Raw genomic sequence first — 22,863 nt, 5'->3', positions numbered from 1 at the left:
ACCGATACTAATGAAACGGAGGAATCGTAACGTTTTTAACGGCAGGGTATCGCGGTACCTTTCAAGTATCGGTACACCATCCAACACTACTTAGTTCCCGGAACACTTTAGTTCCGGAACTATCTAGTAGATCGCTTTCACACCGGAATAAGTCCCTGAGGGAGGATTAGGCAAATGAAGCCGCTGACGTCAATTCTTGTTCTTCTGCTTTGGGTTTACTGGAAGGCCGCAAACAACTTCACGGCGTATTCTGCCACCCGAAGTCCCGGGTAAATCGCCAGAAGCGCAGACACCTCCTCATCACTCCACGGCTCCCACGTTTTCTTTTGTGTTGCCATAACCTAGTCTCTCTCTGTTGGTGCGCTGGGCTAATGCTAATAATGCTAATGCAGGCAAATAAAATGGCGGCTTCACAAAACCTTTCAGCCAATCAGAAATTGGAACCTTTTCATCCCCAGGAGAGTCCGTGCTCTCTAGCAGGGACTGAAAAGGGGGGAAAAGGTTCCCGAAAGAAAGTTCTAGTTCCAGAACTTTTTGGTTTGAACGCAAAATCCCAGGAACTATCGGAACTATTCTTGGGAAAAGTACTCTGGTGTGAAAGCGCCTAATATGCTCCCAATGACTCCACATGCACGTTCCAAATAGGACGATACTAAAGATGATCCTGACCATAATAATAGCATCATATTCCAATATCAATTATCCATACAACTTGCTTAAAAATCATAAAATTGCTCTAAATCATTCAGGAATCAAAGATATTTATATTGCATCACAAAAAGGATGTATTTATATTATAAGTGAACAATCCTTTTCTTTGAAAAAATGTAAATAATAATATTATTATATTATATTATTATTATATTGTTGATACTTGAAGAAAATTAGGCTGATAATACTTCTTTCCTTTATCTTTATTATTCTGAAATATTATATTATCCATTTTGCATAAGGAGTACTTTAATTTTTGTATTTTAAGTCTTAGTATTTAACCCTAACTTGTATTAGTTAAAGAATCTGAGTACTTCTAACACTGATTGTTCTGATTTTGCGAATGCAATAAAATCCTATATCATCCCATCCCTATTCCCACAGCACTTTGACATTTCGGAGGGGTGTGCACACGCTCCTCTGCACCCTGTAATTACCCATAACACCTTTCTCAGGTCTGAAGGGACCTTTAAGTCAATCCTCACAGAGGTTCAATATCATCCCCAGTCTATATAACACAAGCCCTCTCCAATGTAGTGAACCTTATGAAGCTTAAAGCCAAAAATATTGCATTGATACACAGATATCTATTATTATTCCTCCTTTAGGAATGAGGTTGCTATCTGTGTGTTTACCAGCCGCTAAAGAGAGGGGAGAAAAGGGCCGGCTTGTTATTCCGAGGTGACTAAATGGAAGGCTTTGGATGTGATCTTTACCTCTCATCGCCTCCTGCCATGTCTGAGTGCAGCCGGCAAAACTGAAGCCCTAAAGCAGTTTATTTCCAGCGGTGATCATTTATTACAAAAGCTGCTCCAGTGTGAGAGCCTCAGATGCTCTGTGAGCGGACCACACACACTGTACAGCTCGCAGGACAGACCCTCCTAGCCTCGCTAGCTATCCTTTGTGTTCTGCAGCGGCACATTTAAGAAATCTCTTTGGGTCAGGATGCCGTGATGTACAGTGTAACACACACACACACACACACACACACACACACACACACACACACACACACACACACACACACACACACACACACACACACACACACACACACACACACACACACCGACACACACACACACACACACACACACACACACACACACACACACACACACACACACACACACACACACACACACACACACACACACACACACAGTTTTTCATCTCTGGGTGTTGGTGTTAATGGCACTGAGTCATACAGGCTCCCTGTTCTCAGCACTTTGAACGCCATGCTAATGAATCACATGTGGGTGTGTTTGTGTGTGTAATGTAGAGCATGGGGGGCTGTGCTGCTCTGTGCAGTAGGTGGTGTGTGTGTGTGTGTGTGTGTGTGTGTGTGTGTGTGTGTGTGTGTGTGTGTGTGTGTGTGTGTGTGTGTGTGTGTGTGTGTGTGTGTGTGTGTGTGTGTGTGTGTGTGTGTGTGTGTGTGTGTGTGTGTGTGTGTGTGTGTGTGTGTGTGTGTGTGTGTGTGTGTGTGTGTGTGTGTGTGTGTGTGTGTGTGTGCGGGCTGTAAAAGGTGGTGGTCTTTTTCTGATCCTTGGAGGTAATGTTTTTGCAAGGCTCCTATACGAACATCGTGGTGCTTTATGCCACACAAACACACACACATGCACACACACACACACACACACACACACACACACACACACACACACACACACACACACACACACACACACACACACACACACACACACACACACACACACACAGTGCCCTCCCATAGAGTTTCAGTCAGTGGTGCTGCTGGCATCACTTCACAGGCTGTACGGGGTTCTCGGGGTGCCTCAGTGGGGATGGTTGCCTGCAGGAATCACTCCTCTGTGCCGCTGGGATTTAAATGCCTCTTCCTGATTTAGCTTCTCCACATGCTGGTTATAAATAAAATGTTGGCGCCAGGAGACTATAAATTATATTTCACAGTCATTTAAAGCTGTGAATGGTTATTTTTCATCTGGAGGATACTTCACAACATTGTTAGCTTGTTGATCCGTTCTGCACAAATTAGGGATGCACGATGATATCGGCACGTCAAAATGGCAAGTGTTGCCACCGTAAATATGCGGAAGCAATAACATACGATGTTGACGGTGTCTCTTGAAGTCATTTTCCTTTGCCTCGTTAATGCGTGCATATTATAAAGCATTGTATTTCATTTCTGCATATGCAAGTGGGCCATTAAATAATTGTAGTCAATTATATTCCTTTCACTCTAGAAAGAGATTTGGTCATCTACATCAAGGTTAAACAAATATGTGCATATTAGTTTAAGAGCATCAGCAATTGGGCAAAAAAAAAGGGGAAATATTGACATATCTGTATAATCCAATAACCTGCATCCCTAACACAACATTCCTTGAAAAACCTTTACAATTCTACTAAAACATTAAGGTTAAGTGCAGAGCTTCGTGACCACAGAGCGTGTGAACGTTGTGATCAGCTGTTTTAGCACAGGGCTGCTGTACCGACCGACGTTAAAAGCAGCTCTGTCTGTGCACACGGAGACCGACTCTGTCGTCCGGTGATCTAACCGCCTTCTGGAAAAGCTTCACATGTACGTCGGGACGCAAATGCGCTTTGCGACACAAGTGACGGTACGCATTTCAGATTGTTGCCACGCATGCGTAACTGCGTACCAATTATGTGCACCCCTGTTTATTATGCATATTCCTACAAATACAACTTCTGGTTAGTGCCATTTGAAAAGCACGTTCCGGCATCACTTTGATAAACATCCTTTTCCATTTTTGACATACATATTTATTATACTCAATTAATCGTATTTTAATCGCAATTACGATTTTGGCTTGGAACGAATATGAAAACAACATCATCGTTTTTAATAATCGTGATATCAATTATTGACCCAAATAATCGAGATTATGATTTTTGCCATAATCGAGCAGCCCTACTCTAGACATTTCCTTTACGTTCTTCAATGTGTAAATCTGACCTAAATCACCAGCTCCTATAATAGCAGCAACATATGAAGAAGAAAAAAGCTAAATGCTCTTCAAATTAAAGACAACAAACATTATTGTCAATAGGCAAGTAATGCAGAAAATGTCTATTCTGAGTTTTTGTGACAAAGTAGATAAGAAGACAAGTGATACTTACTTGTATCACTCATATTACTCATGAACATACACGAACAGAACCACATGCGGGATAGGAGAGGGTGAGTGAAGGGTTAGCCAGTACGCCGGTGCCGGGGAGCAGTTTGGGGTTCGTGCCCTAGCTCATGGAGGTGGGACACTCTGTATTTATACAGTTCCCTGGCCAAATCCATACAGACTGAGCAACTGCCGTCCCAAAAAAAGTTTGAAAAGAAAAAACATGACCAGTATAGCCTAAAACGTTAAAATAGCATTGCATTAAAGTAATTTCATTTCGGTGACGTTTTTTTTTTTATAGAAAGAGACTTCCAATAAATGCTACAAACCATGAAGATACAAACTGAGAACAACAAGAAAAGTGCTGATTCACTTCAAATGAGTGAAACCTTGTAAGTGTTGGTGCATCCGTTTTACTGGCAACTGCTTAATAGATCTCAGAACCACTAGTTGGTATTAGTGGTTACCAATTACTAGTAGTACCCTAGCTTGGCTACTTCCGTCCCCCAAATCTTGCCTTGCAGGTTGTAGTGGTTCCTCCAGAGTCACGGGGTGTTTCTCAATGTCGAGTAAAGCTGCTCCAGAGCCACTATTTCAAGCATACTAAGTCATCGAGTGCTGCCGAAAGACTGTTCCAATGTCCATCATACTTGGAATTCTACCGAGCCCGGCGTACTTCGTAGCGAGAAATTTCGAGGCTGCACATGTGTAGACTCTGCGGTCTTAAAATCCCCACAATGCTTTGCGCACGGACCAATTTCCCCAAATCTGTGGCGGAAAATGTAAGACGAGGCCTCTCATATGACGCACACTTGCACACTTGCTCGCCTGTTCCACTCTTCGTTTTCCGAATGCCAGGAAGTATTCTTGTCTCGCTTCTGAAGCAAGTGACTCGGAAGACATGTGCTACCAAGCAAGCGTACTCAAGATTGAGAAACACACCCCCGGTTATATAACATGCCTTGCTCAAGGGCTTTTAGCTTAGAGAGTGCTTGTGTCCTCTGAGCAACCTTGGCGTGTGAAGGCTGTTTGCATTACTCATGTTATCTTTTTATTCATGGTGTCTCGATTAGCAGGTTCTGTATTGTGTTTGCATATTGCACAATTATAAGCTATGCAATCTGGTTTGTTTGGTAGCGCCAGGAAGCTGGAGTTCTTACCTAGCAACAGTACATTGTTTCCTTAGAAAAGCATTCACCAAAGTGAATAACCTGTTCTGCAGTTGAATCAGTTCAAAAGATTAGTTGTCATTTCATATTTGTCAGTAAAGCAAACATGGCACCCAGTTCAATCTGCAGACTCCTCCACACTTCAGAAATATAAAACACCTTCATACATCATGTAGGATAAAAGGAATTGTCCATGTTCACCTGCGGAGCCTCTCCTTGATGACTAAGCTGAGCATGCTTCCCTAGCAGGATTGTTCACTCTGCATTGTGCATCACGAGCCTTTCATGTCTCACTTTCATGTTCTCCATAACATTTCATCTCTTTGAGTCATCCTCTGCACTGATTGCTTATCTTCTGATGGGACTACAACTCTCTAATCAGGCTCTCCCCAGCAGAAGTCAGAAGATCCACATTTTCCTTTGCTTCCTGTTTCTACTTTTTCTATCCTCCCTTTCTCTTTGAGAAGACCACACATTAAAGGCGTTGTGGAGGGACTGCTTCCTGCAGACAGGGCTGAACAAAACAAAACAAATGTGGTGTGCTATAAAAAGATGGCCACACAAAGTGACTGCATGTCACTCTGAACTGTTGCGTTCTGCACTCACCTGTGCCTTCTCCTTTTTTATTTACGGTTACAGTGACCGGGGCCTGATTACACAACACTGCACTCATTGAGTTTATTTATATCAGTCCTGGAAACATTATGGCAATACGCAGATGGAACACAATGCCTTTTGAATTGCTATCGCATGTCAAAGAGGCCCTACTCTGCTTTTTGAGGTTTGGTATAATCCCCCCCGCCCCCCCTGCCTGAAACGCCTTCATTGGACTCCTTTGTTTACTTTAGTAACATAGTGACATCACTATTTAACACTCTCGCTGCTACTGGCTAGCGCTCCAACAGATTGTAGGTGATAAGGGGCGGGACATCTCTAAGCAGTTGACCAATCACAACAGAGTCGGCCAGCCGACCAATCGGAGCAGACTACGCTCTGGTTTCAGAAAGAGGGTGGAAAGAGGTGCTGCAGCACAGGCAGTATGAGAAAAATAAAGAGCTCTTTGAACATTAAAGCATGGAAACATGTCAGAGTAGAGACACTAAATATACTAAATATACATCTGTATTTTAAGAAATAAAAGCTGAGCCTGCAGAAGCTTTCACAATAAACTTCTGAGAAACTGTACCCGAAGCTTCCTGTTCCCTACTGAGAAAAGTTTGAGCCAAAGCAAGAAGTGTGTTGCAAACATTTTAAAAGAAGTATGTGTGTGTTTTTATGAGAAACACACACAAATGGCAGTAAAAGGAAGTAGGAGGGCAGGGCGAGTCAGAGGAGCCAGAGCTCCCTCATGGAGCTGGGATGTGTCCGGGCTTGTTCTCAGCCGGTCTGTAAATGATTAGCAGGAAGTGGAGTTACATCCCAGACTGCAGGGCTTCAACGCTCCCACACATCAGCGTCTCACACACACTGACAATCAGACATATTATCATAGTTGAGGCTTTTTGTTTAAATACAGATATCCTGCAATGTCAGACGTTCAGTCTTTGTTGTATTTTGGCGTCTATAAGCCTAGTTTATATTTCTGTGCACACTGAAGACAGTAGCATTATTGTGCCATGTCTGCAGACCCAAAACCAAACAACAAAAATCAGTTTGCATATGCATGGGTGTGCCTCAGCTTTGTGTGTACTTCTTAATAAATAACCCTTGTAGGTGATGTCACTTTTGGGAACTACCCAGCAGAGGAAGAGGAAGTGTAGAAGAGGAGTCGTCGAATCTCACTAAACCAACAGCTGCATGCTTTACAACCATGGCTTCAGAATAGTCTCGACATGACGGTTATTAAACCCCAGTGGGCAAAACAATATTTTCTCTATCAACCATTATTATATCTCAATAATGCACCTCAAACCTCAATGCAAAAAAGGACAACATTTGCCAAAAAAACACATACGTTTTCAATTTCAGGAATAAACAACATAGTACGGTCAGTGGAAAAACGCCATACTACATACATGTGTCGAAAATGTCAGGGAAAAAAACATAATATAGAATGTCGAAATGTAAAGACAAGTTTATAGTTGGTCATGTAGTATGTTGAAAATATCAGAAAGAATGTCTTAAATTTAAGAAAAATACCACATAGTATAGTTTGTCCAAAATATGCATAAAAACGTCCTACTGTATACCTCAAAATGCAAACATGCTCCACAATGACTCTTTTCATTCAGAACCTTTGGTCCATGGAGGTTTTGAAATCTGTAATATACGAAATGACTCGATGGTTTTCTGGCCCATTGTCCTTTATCCTCTGCTTATTCATTTGGTTGGTTTTATCTGGTACACAAGATGCTATTTGCATTGTTATTATTTTGGTCATCTCAAACAAGTGTGTTCTTTCCCAGACTTAGTGGAGTTGAAGTGCATCCCCTATGCACCCCGAAGTTGTTAAAAAAGTACAACACTTATTTCTGAATCCGTGTTAAAGCCTCAATGAATCTGCCGTATACCAGTGTGTTAAAGCTTTTCTTTATGGTCCTTCCTCAGTGTTGAGTGCCCAGGATGTCTTCGAAGGCGCACAGCTCCAACAGCATCGCCCACGCCCGGCGGACGGTGCAGCAGCTGAGGATAGAGGCGAGCATCGAGAGGATAAAGGTGCAACAATCTCCCTATTCTAGAGTCACTTTCAGCTCATTTCTGTCATTTCCTCCCTTCTTGCATACTACTATGCTAAATGCTACTTGTTCGTTCAAATATCACTCACTTTCAAACAAATAATATACAAATAATTACCAAAGGAACGATGAACATTTCTTAAAAAGAATGAACCATGTGGCAGATGTAGGGAAGGTCTTGGTTCTAATTGGCTGTCCCTGCTCTGAGCATTTTGGTATATATCGCATAAAATAAGATCTGTAGCAAACACATCTTAGCACGTTTTGTCCAGCAGGATAATCACCACATATTAACACCACTTTTTCAAGTATAGATGCGACCTCCAGAAGTAAAAAGCAAACTTTAGGCTATAAAGGAAGTACATCACGGTCACATGACTTCACTTAAAGTCACCACCGCTAAGCTAATCGCTGCTAATGTTTGGCCTGATTACATTTAGTCGTTTATTTACTCCTTATTCATCAAGACATAAAATCTATTGACATCAACCAGTACAATATTGACTGACAAGTTTTATCTTATATAACAAACGTTAAGATCTGGTAAGCTTTTTTATTTATTTTTTTTTTTTTATAAACAAACAGCCATACCTGGTAAGCTTGAGTTAACCACATACCCATCCAAAAAAACCTTTACTTTGAGAAGAGGGAACCAGAAGCGCTAAAAGGCTAACTCAGTTCCAGGTTTTAGGACTCATTCCACACCACTCTTCTTGGGTTGAGTTCTTAACTCTTTCTCCCTGTGTTTGTGCAGGTCTCCAAGGCCTCTGCAGACCTCATGAACTACTGCAGTGAGCATGCCAGAAACGACCCCCTCCTCATGGGCATCCCCACCTCAGACAATCCCTTCAAGGACAAAAAAACCTGCACTATATTGTAGTGGATGCCACTTAGCATTTATGTGTTTTATTGTGCTTATTAATGTCGCTGTACTCTTTTGTTGGGATAAGTGCGGGGGGGATGGTATCATTACGTTCACATCTTCTCTGAGCAGGGTGTGAGCTCCACTAACTGGGAGACTTTGCTGCATAAGTTAGCGTCCCCCTCAGTGATGCGTTTGATTCTTCTTAATGTGTGTAAACATGTCTCCTATTCATTCGACAGTGACTGTTTCTGTCTCTCTGATTTGCCTTAATGTATTCATACAGCCAAAGCTTCCCTTCAGAATCTTAAATACTTTTTAATTCAAGGTGAGACACAAACATTTCTCATGCTCTTGTCAATTTCTGATAGTTTTTCTCTATCATGTATCTTTTTAAAACATTCAAAATACATATTAAGATCATTATTTTACCCTTTTTGAGTATGTGGATTTCTCCTAAATTCACCCAAAGTTAGCATTTGATTACGTCATTATTTTTTGGCATATTTCTACATACAATATTTGTTTAATGCAAAATACAATTGTCTTATTGTATGTGAATATTTGAGGAAGTCTCATACTGATATATATTAGTTTTCTAGATATTATTGCCTGAAAAGCCTGCTAGCATTCCAACACATTGTAAGTGATAGGCTAATAGGCCATCTCTAAGAGGTTGACCAATCATTCATAGCCTGATTTATATCAATTGTTATTCCTAAAAGCGTTGTTAAAAACATTTTTTTAATACAAAGAGAAATCCAAAATTCCCAGTAAAAAAATCTTGAATTTTGAATGGCTGGTTTTATCAAAGGCTATTTGCATATTTCACATAAAATTTCGAAACAATCCACCTGTAGTGTCTCGTCTTAAATGAATAATAATGGTTCAGACTTCCCATCAGTGTTTTAGAGATGATGTGCAGTTTAGCCGTTATTCAAATGTTACCATGAAGTATCTTTGATTAATGACAGTGCTAGTAACACTCAGTATTCTGCATCGTGGCTCTGACTGGCCACGATAATCCACATGCTGTTTAACCCCCCATGTTCCTAACAGTTGCAGTATGCAACATGATACAGTGTTGTCTTAAACTGAGTTAATGACCATTCTGAGAGATTCATTCCACATCAACATCTTCAATCCAAGAACATCTGCTCAGATTCAAACCATTGGGATGATATGACTGTGTTGTCAGCTGCACAATATGGAGTGAATGACAATGAAAAAGCTTGCGCACATTCTTTTATAATTTTGTAATGAAGACCCCCGAGAACCAAGCCAAACCAATGGTACTGCATTTAAAAAAACGAGTGGTGCAGTAATGAGTACTAAAACCTGGAAATGAGTTAGCATGGTGATGCGCAGTCATACCATAGCAACCCAGTCTCACGGCATTTCGTGTTATAGTCACGAAATTAATCTAGTGATTCGTGTTCACCAACACGATTTCCGCATTTTTTTCGTGTCACACAGAACGATTTTAAAAGCAATGTAAATAATAACAAATTGGAAGGAAAAAAAGATTTAAAAAATACAGATTTCAGTATTCTCAGGCTCTTAGCCCCATTTCTTTTCCTCGCGGACGGCAAAAAAAGTCAGAAATTATACAATTTAAAATAAAAACGATAATTGTGGCTTGATATTGGGTAAGAACATGTTTTTATAAACCACACAGCTTCCGGTCTTCCAAGACCCGACCGGACAAAAAGACGTGCTGCAGGCACGAAACACACTACCAATAGAAATACATTGCTTTTAAAATCGTTCTGTGACACGGAAAAAAAAGAAGGGAAAATCGTGTTGGTGAACACGAATCAATTACATTTAATTTATTACGTGACTATTACACGAAATGCCGTGAGACTGGGTTGACCATTGTGATGTAGTTTAATTATAGCCTAGCATTAGCTTTAGGTGATATAATTGACACTTCAATAATCACAAAGCAGTGTCAATATGTGGAAATGAGCCTGCTGAACAGTGTGTTAGTATCATAAAGGTGCCACAGAGCTTATTTTCTGCATTATAGCTAAATCTAAAGGAACAATCCCATTGCTTCTTGTGAAGGCAGCGCTTTGCGATGCTAACTTCCGGGTCAGCCTTCAAAAACAGGTCATCACTGCACCACTGTACAGCAGGCGTTTGAATGAGGCTATTTGTAGCTGTTCCTGCTAGATAACTTTCTGTGGTACCATATTTTTGGGACGCGCAGCACTGTGAGCTACGCTAAAATTCAATGTGGATCGAATGTGCTATCCTAAAGTGCTTTTGTCACAAGTGTTGTAAAGGTAAAGGTGCATTCGTAGTGTGCATTAATGACAACAACCACTCTCCCAATTCTGCTCTTGAATTTGAAACGTGTGGCGGTGCAGGTGTTCAAACTAACACGTTGTGATTCTCTGGGTGACATGTGACAGAAAAATTTAGAATTTCTTACACTTTTAAGCCTTACTTATGTTTGCCTTGTATTATGAAGAGCTCTCCTCCCGGAGTACTTCCTATAAAAAAAAGTTCTTATCAAATGTGTCTACCTGTGGGAGGATTTGTAACACCACTGTGCCATTTGTTTTTGTCTACGTGTCACTAAACATGTTTTTCTGTGTTCCCCTCGCCTGGTGCTCCACTCTTCAGTATCCTTATTCTCTTTTTAAACAGTGTTTTTTTTTATGATTGTCTTTTCTTACTTGCAATAAATAAATCCTACATGCCTCTTAAAGAAAAGCTCAGATCACCACTGCCATGTCGTGATTTTTCGGTCCATTCAGCGACTCCGTAACGGCCTTACTGCACCACTGATAGATGAATTTAACTGTCAAAATCTGACTTTTGATAAATGTCTTTATTAATATACCGATCTTTGTATGATGACTTACCTGAGATGTATAAAGAGAAGCATTCCTACAGTTCTATGCTGTGCTAATATCTCAATAAAGATGTCTGAAGAGGACCACTGCTGCCTGTTTGTTTTCTTATTGTGCCCTCAGAGTTTCTCGTTCCACTTCCTCTCATTAGCCTTTATTTATATCTGCCAGAGGAAGGCAGAGACACCGGGCCTCTCAGCGGCTGTCAGAAGGAAAGCAGAGAACACAAGAAGGCTCAAAATAGAAAGTACCAAACCCTGATTTCCGCTCTTGGAGAGTAGAGAACTATTTTGGGCGAACGTCTTTCAGCCTGTGAGCGTGGTTCCTTCTCGCTGGTGGCCGCTCTGACCTTGCTCCTGGCCAGCTGCTGGACAAACGGCTTGTTAAATCTCTCCTGCACACAGTTGGAAGATCACAAAGGAATAATACTCATTGTCACATCTGCAGAAACACTGAATAGGACATGATGGCTCTCACACTTCAATCTGACTAAAGCGTTGTCACCTATTCTTCATTGTTTAGGACTTACCATCGTTTTGCTATTTTCTCACAGATTGTGTTGTTTTACTGGAAGATCCCTGCAGGAACAGCCAGGTGCATTAGCATTGTGTAGAAGGCAGAATATTTTTTATTGAATGTCAAAGATCAGAATCAGGTTTTATTCCATGAAGCATACAAGGAAATTGTGTTGGTGTTTATTTGTACATACATCAGAATCAGAAATCCTTTATTTGTCCCGCAGCTGTGGAAATGTACAGCGTTACTGCAAAAGTGATATAACTACGGGGGCCGACATGTGCCAACACGCTACAATGGCCCAAAACATTTCCATTAGGAGAAACCATAGACTGCATATATAAAGGGAGAAACACGCTGCAGTTTCAAAAATGATGCAAACATAAAAACACAAAATGTTCCGAAACACATGCACATTAAGTAAATATCTTCAGCAACTTGACAACACATGCGCAGTGTTTACTGAAAGCGCTGCATAAACAAAACGCTGCTAGAAGCTCAAAACCCAAGGTAAAAAGGGACACTAAAGAGTGACGCACACAGCTGGGACCGGAGCGCTTGCTGATCAGACATTATGACGATGGCAACTGTCATTGGAAATAATAATATGTACGTTTAATCGGCTTATTTTAACCATGTTATTGCATGATTCCTGAAGTTTGAAAAAATATGTAATATTATAAAATGTATTTTTTGCACATACCAGTGATTATTGCAAAGTAAACTGCAAACAAATTGTATATTGCACATTGCAGTGTTATTGCACAGATTGGGGAGTTGTGCAGATGACCATCTCACCGACTGAAAAATAAGTCAGAGTGCATGCTTTAAGGTAACTTTTGAAACCAAAAGAGGTATTTCTCTGATGCCCCAGCGTGGAACCGTCTGCTGGGTTTCTCTGTGTCTGTGGTTCTGCAGGCAGGTTTCCACAGAGGGTCATGGTCAGGGGTTCTCACATTGTTGCACAATGACACACTGGGATTACTGCACAGGCTGGGGGGGGGGGGGGGGCATGCTTCTAGCCTTCAGAGGCATTACAGTGTCAGTGTGTTGGAATGTGCTGATGAGGGGGAGAGGAAGGGGGGTCAGAGGGGTGTGGGCGGGAGTGCAGTGGCACCTTTGTTCCTCTGGTGGGCTCAGCGGGTGTAGATAAAAAAAAAGCATATGTAACTATAGATGCACAAAGAGTACTTAGTTAAGGTTGGAATTAAGTACCATTTTGAGGAACTTAACTGGAGTATTTATATTTTTACTTCACTACAGCCTCTAGTTACTTTGCTTTGACTTTAAAAGTACATTTATAAAACATGCTGCATTACTTCATATTAAAGAACCTGCATAAAAGATTTATACATTTGACATTTTGGCCTTTGGGAGCTCTGTGGTATGACTGGTAAATGGGCCACTTTATACTTTACTAATTTATTGAGTACTCAATTCTGTTATTGCAACATTATGCTACGTGTGGTGTAACACACCATGGACAGCAACCATTTCGGACCACAGCAAGGCATGTTTTTTAAGAAGAATAAATAAAATCATTTTATTGTATAAAAGAAATAGCTTTATTCAATATTTGGGTCGAACTACTGTTAACTTTAGTAATTAGTAGTGTGATAAGCAGGATAATGTACAGTGAGTCATACTCAAACTGTAAAATTCCACACTGCTCATCCTGTCAGTGTTCATTTCGTAATCATGCTGTATAATTGCAGTGAATTAACCCTTATTTACATGTACATACTTTTACTTGGACATTTACCCAGTATTTTAGGATTTAAATATTTTTATTGTAACTTAAATTAAGGATCTTGAAACTGCTATCACGACCATTAATGAGAATTTGTAGCAACAATTGCAAAATGAAAACCCCGCCCTTAATTGGAATGTGGATTATGTTTAGACTATATTGTCCAGCTACATTTTCATTAAATAATTTATTTATTAAATATTTAGATTTCACAAGGATGTTAGGACATTTGAAGGCTACGTTCAACTAAATTTCAAGCTATAGATTTGTAAAAAGAAACTTGCAAATTATTTTATTTGCAGATGTAGAATATATAACTTGTATGTATAACACATGGAAACATTTATTGAATGGTAAATGTCGCCTTCATTCTACAATACTGTTATCTTGACCTGACGTTGACCTGTTCGCCAGTGCTTTGATTCCTGTAGGGAGAGGGGGGTAAGATGAGCCACCCCCTTTATCTAAGGAACTGTGCACATTTGTTGTCATGTGGCCATTAATTCAGGAAGCACCCATCATTTATATTTGGCTGTGATGGAGAGAAGAACATGGTAAAGTGGTAAATATGTTTTTTTCACAATAAACCATATTTCGCTTTTCAAAGTACATTTTCAACATGTCAGGTATAATTACTGTGTTGTCAAAGCAAATGTATCCAGGTCCTAAAATATGTATCAAACATGTTGGTTATTTAGCAAGGTGTAAAACCATGTGAAGCATTTAGCTAAAGATTAGCAGGAATGACTAAAATAAATATTCTAATCTAAAAATACAGAATCTTGATAGAATGAATTATATTCTTTTAGGTCTAGATTGGTTGAATAATTTTAAGGCATGCTACCATCTTTCCTGCTGTGTGCCTGAAGCAACATCTTTAGAAGGGCTGCAGCCTTCAATAAAACTACAGTGATAGATGAGAGGATCACCACGATTTAAATCATGAATAATTATCACTGACTATAATTATATATATAATTATCATTTAAATCAGTAACGTTTTTTTTTAACTAAGGCTCAGGTTAAAACTTTAAAGTGGTCAATTTACTCCCAGATGGCTCACGCCACGTTTACACGGAGACGAAAACAAAAACCAATCGATGTCGATATCAAAAACGTCTTCCGTCCACACGGAATCGGCTCAAGAAACGTGTCCGTCCACACGAGACCACTCGGCCCGCTGGAGGCGCTGTAGTACATATGCCGGGCCTGTAAATGGTGCTGTACTTCTGCCACAAAATACACCGAAAGCAGCGAAGATGTAGTTCATGTAGTTCTCCATGTCCACTTGTTGCTGATGGTTGTGGTAGAGGAGCTGTAGATTTTTGCACTAACATCTGTAGCATGGTCAGTAGCGTCTGGAGCACGAAAGCAACACTGTGATCTGCCGTTGTTGTTGTTGTTGTTGGCAAAACAAATCAGCAATGACGCGGGTGACGAGGGGGTGAGCAGCAGAGGTGGGGAGAGGCGGGGCTGTGGCGTAATCATTATCAGGAAATGATCGTACACACGGAGCCGTTTGGCCCCCCCGAGCGTTTCGTCCGCAGATCTCCCCACCTTGGGAGCCGTTATCGTTTGAAGGCTCCGTTTCCGTGGTTCCGTTACGGCCTCGTGTGGACGAACCGTCCATACGAGAGAGAACTGTAGCGGATACAACCCGTTTCGTCTCCGTGTAAACGTGGCATCAATGTACCCCTTGATGCGGAACAACTTACCCCTCAGATGGGGCAAGTTAAGCCAATCGTTTTTGAGGGGTCATATTTTCATGGCCCTTGATAAATGTATTGTTTTGATTTCGATTGACAGAAGACACCCTGAAGTAAAGGTTGTTGTTGTCATTTGACTTCTATCAAATGTTTCCTTGCCTGGAGGAACACATAACTACACATTAGCTCATTTTACCCCACTCTCCCCTATCTTTGGCACAATGTCAGAGTATAATACAATTCTATGCATTACAGCACAGCTTAATATGTTCCTCGGGTTGCACTATACAACAATTCAAAGTGCACCGTGACTTATCAGAGGCATATCTGCTGTAGTGAGTAACACATGATGTACCTCCACCTTTGTGTAATTCACTGGGAGGCCTCAGTCACACTGAAACTTACGTCAGTCCATCGCTGCTCCTTAAAATAACCTTTTCCCTTCAATCACAACAATGCAACGTGACATCAGTCAGCGTCACACCCTGCTGTCACAAACAACCTTTCACACACAGAGGCTGAAACAAGACTCTGCTGGGCCCTTTCCACCATTATATGTAGGAGCAGTTTTATCATCCTGTCATAAACTAGTGTTTATTCAAGCGTCCTTTATACTGTCCATCAGACTTCATCAGTGCTGCCTGTGTGTTGGATGAAGGCGTGCATGTGACCTCATAACGATTAGATCAGTGGTTCTCAACTGGAGGGTCGCGACCCCGTATCGAGTGGGTGGCAGATGTGTGAGTGAAGAAAAATAAATAAAAATAATAATAATTCTTTCAATTTTTATTTTTTGGGGAAAAAGTCAAACTTTTATTTTGAAGGCCCGATGTTCTAACGCTGTGCATGCAGTAGGCGTTGGAGTGGAAGTACCGGAGACCATAAACGGTTTTGAAAACTGCTGTCACGTAGTGATCATCTTCTCAATAAAACATTGTTGCCGATGTTTTTTCGAGTCTTCTGGCCAATCAGAATCAAGATTGTGGCCGGAAGTCCCCGTGGAGAATAACTTTGCGGTATAACTATTCTTTACATCCATGGGTACAACTTCAGATAAAAATGAACACATAATGAAATATGACCCCCGGTTTGATGATTGACAGGTCACAGAACAATGGGGGTTATCTACTCTTACCCATAATTTAAAGTAATTCACACAGACTATCTCCTCTGTGAGGAGCAGCAAGTTCAGCTGTCAGAACAAAGTGACAAACAAACAATGGCATAACATATTATTAATATGTCGGGTAGTAATAGATTTATTTATTTTCTTCTCAGAGTGTACCATTATGCGTAGTTTATATGTTAGTATTTCAAAAATAGGGAGAATCCCCCCAGACCCCCTGCTGGGGTTGGGTTTTCAGTATGTCACGTTTTTCACGTGTGAATTTGCCGGATTGGCTCCAAATCTGCCTTTTTATTTTAAAAGCATAGTTTAGTACTGTGAAGGGATATAGCCTAAGGGATATATGCCCTGTACTTCACTTTAATTAATATTGTATGCTGAAAAGCGTATATTACAGCACGATTTTTTGTTGAATAGATTTGAGTGGTTAAAAAATGTTGGGTCCCGAGGCCTGGTTTAGATCATGAACTGGTTTAGATCATGAACCTGCCATGTTTAATGTGTCAGTAATTATGTTAGGAAACGATAGTTACGTCTGTCACTACGGTTCTATGAGTCCCGGATGAAAGGAACAGATCCTCTGACGACACCGGCCGATATAGCCGGTGTCACGTGGGTCACAGGTGACTTCGTTGTTATTGTTACTCGAGCTGCGCATGCGCGCGATGGACATATCCAGTGCTAAAGCACCACCTCTGGCGGTCAGTAGGGACGAAATAGAACCGACATTTAAGCAGTGATGGAAAGTAACTAAGTAAATTCACACAAGTACTATACTTGTAACATTTTGTAACATTTTGAGAGACTTGCAATTAAATTGAGTATTTGCATTTTATGCTTCTTTGTACTTCTACTTCACTACAATTCAGAGGTAAATGGTGTACTTTTACTCCACTACATTTTTAAATACATTTCAAAGATTTGGATGAATGATGTGAAATATAATCAAGTGTTGAATCAGACTTTAGTTCCACCTGGAGTAAATTCACAAGCTACCCTGCAGTATACAAAGTCATTCAAACTAGCTGCACCTTTACCAGCTTTGAGAACACTTGAATGATCAATCATTATCATATCATATTATTCTGAAATGGAACAATCTGCACAATGACTACTTTAAGTATATGTTGATGCTAATACCTTCGTACTTTTACTTGAGTAACATTTTGAATGCAGGACTTTTACTGTAACAGAGTAGTGAGAGTACCTATAATAATACATGACTTCATAATATTTTGTTATTAATCTGAAATCAATGCAGTGGAGTAAAGAGGGCCTCTGATTTGTAGAGGAGTAGAAGTATAGAACAGCAGGAAAAGGAAATACTCAATTGAAGTACAAATACCTCAAACTTGTACTTAAGTTATGTCATACCATTAATTTATTTAGCTACATTGCACCATTAAATATAACATCATATTCTAAAATAGGCTGTTGTGCAGAATGAGTACTTTTACTCTTGGGACTTTTTGTGCATGTGGTTGCTAATGCTTTTGTACATATTACTTTTACATAACATTTTAAATTCACAACTTTAACTTGAGTATTTCTACACTTATGTGTTACTACTTTTAACTTAAGTATGATATCTAAATACTTGACCCACCTTTGCCTGCATGTCTCTGATTTATCATGATCACATATTGTCACATGACCTCTCTTCCATGATGTCTTAGCTCTGGTTGTGTAACTGAAGGCCAGCCTCTTCTCGTGACCATGACTCGGCACTTCCTGAGGGGATTGCCTGCGTTACATGATGAGCCTGTGACATCATCACACCCTGCTCCTGGGAGATCACCTGCGCGTGTGTGTGAGACACAGTTGGATAAGAAAAGGGAGCGTGGGGGGTGAAGCAGTTCAGACCGGCTTGCACAACACATTGCATGCCAGTGCCTCCTTAACGAACAATTTTCCAAGTCATGTGCTCTGCAGTCAGCCACACACACATTCTGATCCTGGGGGCAGAGTCAGCCATCACTGATGGGACCACGGTGCCTCAATTAAAAAGTGATATTATTAATATTTAGAGCACTGCTATACAGTGGTGTCAAGACTCAAGAGTGCATTTACTCAAGGAGGGTACTTTGTGAGATACTTTTTGCATTTTATGTTGCTTTGTAGTTTTACTCCACTACATGTATTTTATACCTTCAGTTACTTCACAGATGTGGATTAATGATTACATTACATTACATGTTACTTGTTAGACGCTTTTATCCAAAGCGACTTACATACACAATACTGTGGGCAATCCCCACAGGAGCAATTTGGGGTGAAGTGTCTCAGGGACACAAGACATGCTGACCTGTGGGGTTTGAACCTTGACGCCCTGATCCCAACACCAAGGCTCTATCCACTGCGCCACACGCCTCCCCGAAATAAGTGATGGTAAATATAATCAAGTGTTAAATCAGACTTTAGTTCCGCCTGGAGTAAATTCACAAGATACCCTGCAGTATACAAAGTCATTCAAACTAGCTGCACCTTTACCAGCTTTGAGAACACTTTCATGATCAATCATTATAAAACATATCATATATATTATTCTGAAATGGACCAATCTGCCCAACGACTACTTTTACTGTCGCTACTTTCACTATATTTTGATAATAATACTTTTGTACTTGATTGCAGGTCTTTTACTTGTATTGTACTTGTCTATTCCTACACTCTGCTACTTCTACTTTTACTTGTGTACAAGATCTGAGTACTATATGTGGAATACAGGTATTGTGTGTCTTTCTTTGTGTGCAGCTGATGTCACATGCTCTTTTTTTAGGAAGTCAGCTGATGAAACGCACACTGAACTGTCCAACAAATCAGTGAGGATCTGTGAAAAGGGAACCTGTGTGGATGAGTGAGCGAGTTCCTGCTGAGCGAGCAGAAGCACGTGCAGAGAGCGCAGAGGATTATTGTTCTCATCAGCTCAGAGATGGCACCGGGGCCACAGAGGCCAGCGTGACCCCTCTGATCCGCACGTGACTCCTCTTTACAGCCGTCAAAGGCCACAACAGCAGGGCGTTTCCTAACATTTCCAGAAATGAAAAAAAAAAAAGGAGAACAGTTCTGGATTCCAAAAAGGAAATACTTTTTTATTGACAGCAATACATATGTATTCAGATTTTGCAAAGTAAAAAAAAGGAACATAAATACATTTAAATATCATTAGAAATAACTTATATTGTAACAAAATAATTATTTGTACTTGTGCCAATAAAACAGCTGGCATAGGAAGTACACACAATGTCTTCACTGGATGTGGAGCCCTTCCCTTTTTTTTCTTTTTTTAAATAGGACAATAGCAACGTCAACATTTACTATTTGAATGAAATAAGTGAAATTGCATAAAAAGGTCCAGTGTTTCAACAAGTGCTTTGTTTCTGCAGAGAGGCCTCCTCCACTCCACAGACCCTCCTCTCTCTGACTCGGATCAGAGGCTTCACCATACAGACATGATAGGATCCTCGAGTACAGGAAGTGTCTGTGCTTTTTGAAACGTCCACTTCATGACGACACAAGTGCTTCCTCCGTCTCGTCTTCAAGGCTGACAGAAGCAGCTCCAAACAGTCCACAGAGGGAGTCCATCCCCCGGCTTTTTTTTCTTCTTTTAAATACATCCCATATAGACGCCAGAGTCTTTTTTTTCTTCTTTCCCCATCAGCAGTGCTTTGGAATTTTATCTCTGGGTGGCAATGTGTCCATCAGGGTTCACACCACGCTTACTGTGCAGATACAAGTCCTTCCTCAGGTTTTTCATTCTCAAAGTTCATCGCTCGGGCAGGTTGATGATGGGAACCCACTGGTCCATGCAGCGGCTCTCCCTGCAGAACCGGTTCACTTTGGTCAGAGCAGGGTCCTTCCATGATGTCGAATGAGGGCTCTGAAAATATAAAAGAAGAGAAAGATAAATAATCTGAATTCAGTGTGCAAAGTTTACTTTTGGGTCCATGGCTTGTGAATGTTTTATTTGACCAGCCTCTCAATACATAACCATTGTTTTTCTGGCTGTTGAGTGATGCAAATCTACTTTCAATTTGCATTTATTACATGTCCATGGCAACGGTAACAAACAGTGCCCGAATGTGTGTGTGTGTGTGTGTGTGTGTGTGTGTGTGTGTGTGTGTGTGTGTGTGTGTGTGTGTGTGTGTGTAGATATTAAAGGTATTCCACTCTGCTCAAATTCCATAAGTCATATGAGAGAGGAGTCATTCACTTGTTTATCACAAGAACAAGTACAGGCAAGTTCTTCTTTGAGTGTCGTACACTTGACTTACCCCCTTGTTTTAAATCATTACAAAATGTATTCAGATATGTGGAATGAAACTTACAGTGACTAGGACGCAGTGCAGGTCCATAGGTTCCCCCCCGCTCTGTTTTCCTCCTCCACCCAACATTTCTGCCAGGCGCCGGGTGTTGTTGACTCTCAGGATGTTGATGTCGTTCTCGCAGCAGAAAGCCTGTATGAGGGTGAAGTGGATCTGCAGGGCCACATCTTTCACATCTTCATCATCAGTGGCCAGGATGCACAGAACCACATTATCAGGGTCCCTGGAGAGCAAAGGAAGAGACAATTAGTCTATTTGGATTCAAACAAACCACAGGGTATGTACTATTGTACATAAGCACAGTAGTTTTTAGTGAGGGATCTGTGGTGCCTGTCAATGGGTGATTAACATTGTAACCTTGTACTTACACATTGAGGGACTTGGCAGCCTCATACACTCCGACAGTGATGCAGCCCTGTGGTAAGGCAGAGGCGAGGACCTCTTCCAAAGCTTTCGCCACCGAATCCATTCTGCAACACACAGACAAATAATAGGACCAGGTCAGAGGCGGAAGAAGTACTCAAGTAAAAGTATACTGCAGTGTAAAGAGTATGCAGCAGCAGAACTTTCAATGATCTTGCTTATTTGAAGTGAATATGTCAGCACTGTTCTTGTTGTCCTTAGTTTGAATCTTTATGGTTTATTGCACTTATTGTACGTCACTATGGATAAAAGCGTCAGTTAAATGTAATGTAATAATGTAAAAAATAAAATACCATGTTACAAGTAAAAGTCTTGCATTCAAAATTGTAATTAGGTAAAAGTAAAAAAGTATTGGCAATAAAATACTTTAAGTACCAAAAGTAAAAGTATGCGTTATGCAAAATGGTCATTTTAAGCACCACATATTTTTAAATGATTATATTACATTTATTCAAATTGTTGATGCATTAATGTGTTTAACACTGCAATGGTGCACTTAGCAAAAGTGGGATTTATTTGAATTACTTTATACACAACTGGGTAGCTTAACCTATACAAATATAATATAAATAATAACACCACTGTAGGACATCGTTAGTTAAACCATACCACTAACACTTTCCTACGTCATTATGCCCTGGCTAACATTCAGTTAGCTTCACTGCTAGCTAACCACCCGGCGTCGTCTCAAACTGACAGATGTGCACGGGTTGGTTTCGCCACGTAAAAAGTGTTTTCACTTTAACAGTTAATATAGTTTTGACAGGTGTGGGAAACTAAACCGACATATTCAATGTCGTGTCATGTCAACTTTCGTGATACTTATTTTTAACAGCGTTGTGTTAGCTAGTGAGTGAGTGCAAAGTGTCTCGCGACATGTTCTCATCAGAAGACCAGTTAGCTAACCTGTCTGCCTCAACGACAATGTCAAGTAGTTGTTAACAAATAAATATATTTGAAGTCACTTTTATCGTGCATTAATATATTAAATGCATGTAATGCTGCTGCAGACAACCAATATGATGGCAAAATCAGCGTAGCAGGTCGGTGATGCATGCACCGATGTCTTAAAGAATAAATGGCATATCATTTACCTTTCTTGAGAGTAATCCCCACTTAGTTCCTCAAATGTCATGTTGTACATATAATCAAAATCCACGCAAGAGCAGAGAGAGTGTAGTCTCTAGTACTGGCGAGTTATCCTGGTATCTTCTCGACTAAACACACACTTTATCTGCAGTTCACTATGCTGCAACTGAGGGATAAAACTGGCAACTCCACACTAAAACTGTCCGGGACAATGCAAGTCAGGAGAGAACATTTGCCAAACTGCGATGATTGGTCGTATGCTAATCATTGGGCGTGCCCTCTAGTGTGATTGGTTGGTCACACAGCAACAGGCGTGTGTGTCTCCAACCGGGTAACCACCGTAACTGCAGCTGTCTGCTGACTGCTGGCCTCTCACATTTTTGGACTAACATTAAAATACACTTTTCAGTAGCCGGGCTGCAAAACTCATCTACTCGTGGAGCCATTCACAGCTGTTGATTTCTCTAGTGAACTCCTAACTTCCCCAACACTTTGCACAAAAACACACAAGTATCTTGACTACAA

General features: G+C 40.6%; 2 protein-coding genes across 3 annotated transcripts in view; one reads left to right on the top strand and one right to left on the bottom strand.

Annotated features, from left to right (window-relative positions):
* The window catches only part of LOC307020427 (guanine nucleotide-binding protein G(I)/G(S)/G(O) subunit gamma-12), a 62,434-nt gene extending 50,945 nt beyond the window's left edge, over window positions 1-11,489 (top strand). For both annotated transcript variants that reach the window (XM_079651760.1, XM_079651761.1), the window contains 2 exons: window positions 7,550-7,657; window positions 8,432-11,489. In XM_079651760.1, the coding sequence (XP_079507886.1) occupies window positions 7,565-7,657; window positions 8,432-8,557 (219 nt within the window). In that variant the 5' untranslated portion in view covers window positions 7,550-7,564 and the 3' untranslated portion in view covers window positions 8,558-11,489. The remainder of the gene's footprint in view (window positions 1-7,549; window positions 7,658-8,431) is intronic.
* An 8,076-nt stretch (window positions 11,490-19,565) lies between these two features.
* LOC307020945 (growth arrest and DNA damage-inducible protein GADD45 alpha-like) lies at window positions 19,566-22,549 on the bottom strand. Its single transcript, XM_079652641.1, has 4 exons — window positions 22,344-22,549; window positions 21,195-21,296; window positions 20,830-21,049; window positions 19,566-20,381 (listed from the first exon to the last, which is right to left on the bottom strand). The coding sequence occupies exons 1-4, from the start codon at window positions 22,391-22,393 to the stop codon at window positions 20,268-20,270; spliced, it is 486 nt and encodes a 161-aa protein (XP_079508767.1). The 5' UTR covers window positions 22,394-22,549; the 3' UTR covers window positions 19,566-20,267.
* Window positions 22,550-22,863: the final 314 nt, after the last annotated feature.

This window comes from Notothenia rossii (genome assembly GCF_949606895.1).
Source record: "Notothenia rossii genome assembly, chromosome: 9".
In the NCBI taxonomy this organism is placed as follows: Eukaryota; Metazoa; Chordata; class Actinopteri; order Perciformes; family Nototheniidae; genus Notothenia; species Notothenia rossii.
This window is presented reverse-complemented; position numbering and strand designations above follow the sequence as displayed.